The sequence below is a fragment of the Nerophis ophidion genome, linkage group LG09 (genome assembly GCF_033978795.1).
Source record: "Nerophis ophidion isolate RoL-2023_Sa linkage group LG09, RoL_Noph_v1.0, whole genome shotgun sequence".
NCBI lineage: Eukaryota > Metazoa > Chordata > Actinopteri > Syngnathiformes > Syngnathidae > Nerophis > Nerophis ophidion.
This window is the reverse complement of record NC_084619.1, coordinates 76,535,725-76,540,724: the sequence shown is the minus strand read 5'-3', so window position 1 is coordinate 76,540,724 and position 5,000 is coordinate 76,535,725. Positions and strand designations below refer to the sequence as shown.

The 5,000-nt window shown below is 41.3% G+C and overlaps 1 protein-coding gene across 2 annotated transcripts in view; it reads left to right on the top strand.

The window, feature by feature from the left end:
- Positions 1-5,000, top strand: part of LOC133559744 (nck-associated protein 1) — a 71,692-nt gene that overhangs the window by 58,328 nt on the left and 8,364 nt on the right. For both annotated transcript variants that reach the window (XM_061911807.1, XM_061911806.1), the window contains exons 26-30: positions 1,410-1,490; positions 1,559-1,652; positions 1,728-1,844; positions 4,333-4,442; positions 4,520-4,609. In XM_061911807.1, the coding sequence (XP_061767791.1) occupies positions 1,410-1,490; positions 1,559-1,652; positions 1,728-1,844; positions 4,333-4,442; positions 4,520-4,609 (492 nt within the window). The remainder of the gene's footprint in view (positions 1-1,409; positions 1,491-1,558; positions 1,653-1,727; positions 1,845-4,332; positions 4,443-4,519; positions 4,610-5,000) is intronic.

The window sequence follows — 5,000 nt, the reverse complement described above, 5'->3', positions numbered from 1 at the left end:
ACAGGGGCATTTTTTCCAGTGTGTTACATGGCCTTTCCTTTTAACAGCACTTCGTAAACGTTTTGGAACTAAGGAGACCAAGTTTTAAAGCTCTCCAGGTGGAATTGTAGTATTTTAGGCTTCATAATGTGCCACACATTTTCAATGGGAGACAGGTCTGGACTACAGGCAGGCCAGTCTAGTACCCGCACTCTTTTACTATGAAGACACGCTGTTGTAACACGTGGCTAGGCATTCTCTTGCTGAAATAAGCAGGGGTGTCCATGATAATGTTGCTTGGATGACAACATATGTTGCTCCAAAACCTGTATGGACCATTCAGCATTAATGGTGCCTTCACAGATGTGTAAGTTACCCATGCCTTGGGCACTAATACACCCCCATACCATCACACATGCTGGCTTTTACACTTTGCGCCTAGAACAATCTGGATGGTTATTTTTCTCTTTGTTCTCACGTCCTCTGTTTCCAAATGTAATTTGAAATGTGCACTCGTCAGACCACAGAACACCTTTCCACTTTGCATCAGTCCATCTTAGATGAGCTTGGGACCAGCGAAGCTTGCAGTGTTTCTGGGTGTTGTTGATAAATGGCTTTCGCTTTGCATAGTAGAGTTTAACTTGCACTTAACTTGCAGTGACGAACTGCAGTTACTGACAGTGGTCTTCTGAAATGTTCTTGAGCCCATGTGGCGATATCCTTTACACACTGATGTCCCTTTTTGATGCAGTACCACCTAAGGTCTGTAATATGACCGCTTTCGTGCAGTGATTTCTCCTGATTCTCTGAACCTTTTGATGATTTTACGGAGCGTAGATGGTAAAATCCCTAAATTCCTTGCAATAGCTCGTTGAGAAATTTTGTTTGAAAGCTCGTCAACAATTTGCTTACAAAGTGGTGACCCTCACCCCATCTTTGTTTGTGAATTACTTAGCATTTCATGGAAGCTGCTTTTATACCCAATCATGGCACCCACCTGTTCCCAATTAGCCTGCACACCTGTGTGCTGTTCCACATAAGTGTTTGATGAGCATTCCTCAACTTTCTCAGTCTTTTTTGACACTGGTGCCAGCTTTTTTGAAACGTTTTGCAGGCATCAAATTCCAAATGAGCTATAATTTGCAAAAAAGAGCAGTTCACCAGTTCAAACATTAAGTACCTTGTATCTGCAGTCTATTCAATTGAGTGTCGGTTGAAAGGGTTTTTGCAAATCATTGTATTCTCTTTTTATTTACCATTTACACAACGTGACAACTTCACTGCTTTTGGGTTTGTATTACTCTCATACACGGAGCGATGAATGAGGGGGGATATGTTTATGAATAGATGCAGCAGAAGTTGGGGTTAGTTACCTCAGATGATGTCAGAGGACAGGTTGTGTTCAAACGCTGTTGTGCTGATCTCTGCAGGTCTTATCTTGTCACATTCCTTTCCTGGTCAGTTCAGTGGAAGATTTCAAGGATCACATTCCCAGAGAGACAGACATGAAGGTACACTTTTCATCATCAAATGTACCTTCCTTAAATGCAGGAGAACATTTTCAAATGCTGTTGTGCAGGTGGCCATGAATGTCTACGAGCTCTCCTCAGCTGCGGGCTTACCCTGTGAGATCGACCCCGCCCTGGTGGTGGCGCTGTCCTCACAAAAGAGCGGTGAGAGACAAAAAAAAGGCCTCATCATCCACAGCTGTGTGGACGTCTGCTGAATGTTTCCACTGGTGTGTGTAGAGAACATCAGTCCAGAGGAGGAGTACAAGATTGCTTGTCTGCTGATGGTCTTTGTGGCCGTTTCCTTGCCAACGCTGGCCTGCAACGTGATGTCGCAGTACAGCCCCGCCATCGAAGGTACACATTCTGCATGAAAATAGTTTCCCAAGTTAGCACGATAGCACGTTAGCCATTAGAGAAATGACTCGGTGATTAACTGCCTAATGAGGACCCCGATGTCATTTCAAATATAATGCAGTCAATATTTCAGGATGGTGGAGTGAGAAAGAGAAGCTCCACGCCATGTTGGAAGTGCGACGCGGTGGGGAAAAGTCATTTGCTGCTTCAGTGGCGCCGCGCAGCGCTGCATGCTAATGAGCTGGATAGCCGCACACTGATTGGTTAGCTTCCACTCATTAAATGTGATTAGGACCAAGCAGGCAGAATGAAGTTTGTTTGTGAAAGAGAGCTGCGGCGTCACTAATGATGGACTCAATGAGTCACCTTCAAATGAAGGCTTGAGGACACTTGCTGCCAATAATGACACTGTCCACTTCTATATATTTTGTGTTGAAAAGCAACAGTAGAAGTAGCAGGTAAATCTACTCTTAATTCATACTGAAGAGATGTTGGTGGTACTTTATTTTTCAAAATAAATATATTTTATATTGAAAAGCAACAGAAGTAGCAGGTAAATCTACTGTTCATTCATCTTGAAGACATGTTGGTTGCACATTGTTTTTTATATATTTATTTTGAACAACAACAGTAGTAGCAGCAGGCAAATCTTCTGTTAATTCATCCTGAAGACATGTTGGTTGCACTTTATTTTTTATATATTTATTTTGAAAAACAACAGTAGAAGTGGCAGGTAAATCTACTGTTAATTCTTCCTGAAGACATGTTGTCCGTACTTTATTTTTTAGATTAATGTATTTTATGTTGAAAAACAACATTGATTGATGGACTGATTAAAACTTGTATTAGTAGATTGCACAGTACAGTACATATTCTGTACAATTGACCACTAAATGGTGACACCCCAATAAGTTTTTCAACTTATTTAAGTTGGGGTCCAGGTTCATCAACTCATGGTAGAAGTAGCAAGTAAATCTACTGTTAATTATTACTAAATACTTGTTGGTTGCACTTTATTTCATAAATTAATATATTTTATGTTAAAAAACAACAGTAGAAGTAGCAGGTAAAACTTCTGTTAAAATGTTGATTAGTGTACTTTTATTGAAAATGTCTTAAATGTTTCAAATGTGAGCAGAAAATGTTTTCTCATATTAATTCAAGCTGGAGTGTAACTTTATTCAAATCAGTGACGTGCGGTGAACTAAACACCAGGTGAGGCATACATACTTTTTTTTACTTCAATTCATATGTGCAGCTCTAGTCATTGTTGATTTAGGTTGCAAATTAGAGTTACAGGGAAAAAAAGGGAGTTATTCGCTTTCATAAAAACGTTATCATAATGATATTATGATATGATAAATGGCTCCAAAAAATATTTGATACATTTGTTATTAAAGACTTTTTGGTCCCATTTGCTTTTAAGAAAATAAATCAAGTATTGTGAGTGTATATTACCTTTCTGTATTTGTATCTGAAGCAGCAATAGAAAACATACTTTGTATGACCACATTCATTTTGTCTTAAATTCCAGTTTAGAGAAGTATTTCATCTTGGATACAGTATATAATCCTCCATATTGGCAGAAACATTCATTTCATTCCAAGAAATTAAACAATATTTTTGCATCTGACAAAAACACCCACAAACGCTGGCTTACTCTAATAAAAATGCCATGTTTGTTTGTAAATACAGTTTAAAAAGAAAAATATGCTGACTTCCGCTGGCGAGACCTGTGTCTGCTAGCTTGAGCGCCCCCACTTCTCCCAGTGTGGCGAGTCAGTACTGCTGAGGCATTCAACTGCAAGTTGACAATGTATCGCCCCCTACCTTGAGGCAGGGGTACTTGCTGCCTCAAGACCTGCCTTTTCCATGTGGCAACAAGCATACACCCCCCCCCCGCACGCACACGCCCAATACACACTGTGTGTAGCTGTGGAGGCACCGCCTGTGTCTGCCTCACTTCTCATCTGCTGCATAGTTTTGATCAGGAAACATGGAATTTCTGCGTTTTTGACCATGAAAATGATCAAAATATACAGAAACCACACAAAAATCACATAGGAAGCATAAACTAAAAGAGAAATATTAAAACTTATATTATTTTATTACTTCGTTTTGGAACATCTCATGGTTAAGCCACCTGGTGGCAGGTGAGGCCCACTGCCTCACTTGCCTCCCCTGACAGCACGTCACTCATTCAGAGAGGATGTGAATGCATGAATTGTTGTTTGTATCCATAAGTCATTCACACATCATTCCCTTGGGAGAAATATCCACTATTTGCTTCCCACTCACCGCTTCATTTTTTTGAAAAAAGTCACTGCATTGATTTCAACTGAATCATTTTGGATTGTATTGTTTAAAAAAAAAAAAAAAAAAAAAAAGATCATACACCCTGAGTACTAATAGATGAGGGGAGGTGGAACAGCTGTATGGTGGACATGACACATGTCACGTGTTTGAAGACCTTTGCTGCCCCCTGCAGGCCACTGTAACAACATCCACTGTCTGGCCAAAGCCATCAACCAGATCGCTGCTGCTCTCTTCACCATCCACAAGGGAAGTATTGAGGACCGCCTGAAAGAGTTCCTGGCTGTAAGAAGTTACACCACCACCACCACCACCACTGGTCTGGGGCTTGCTTTCAAACACCTTCCTGTGTGTGTCTGCAGCTGGCCTCCTCCAGCCTCTTGAAGATCGGCCAGGAGACGGACAAGATGACCACTCGGAACCGAGAATCTGTCTACCTGCTGCTTGACATGGTGAGGAAAAATACTATTGTCTCCTTCCAGTGGTTCTCTGTTGCCGAGTCTGCGCGTCCTCAGCCACTTATTCTCAAGCGTGTTTGTCTGGTGAGATGCGGCTAGCGCCATCTCCAACGTGTTTGAGGGACGGTGAAGTTAGTTCCGGGTGGTAACGCCACAAGTCCTGTTTTTGTCAACTGTCACCTTTGCTGCGTCAGGACTAGACGCAACACATTGAAACGCAGCTTCTCAATATTTTTATGGTTAAATGTTCCTTGTTCGGACGTTAGGCTGACTCTGCAGCGGGCTTAAAGAGGAAGCATTGATTGATTGATTGATTTTATTAGTAGATTGCACAGTACAGTACATATTCCGTACAATTGACCACTAAATGGTAACACCCCAATAC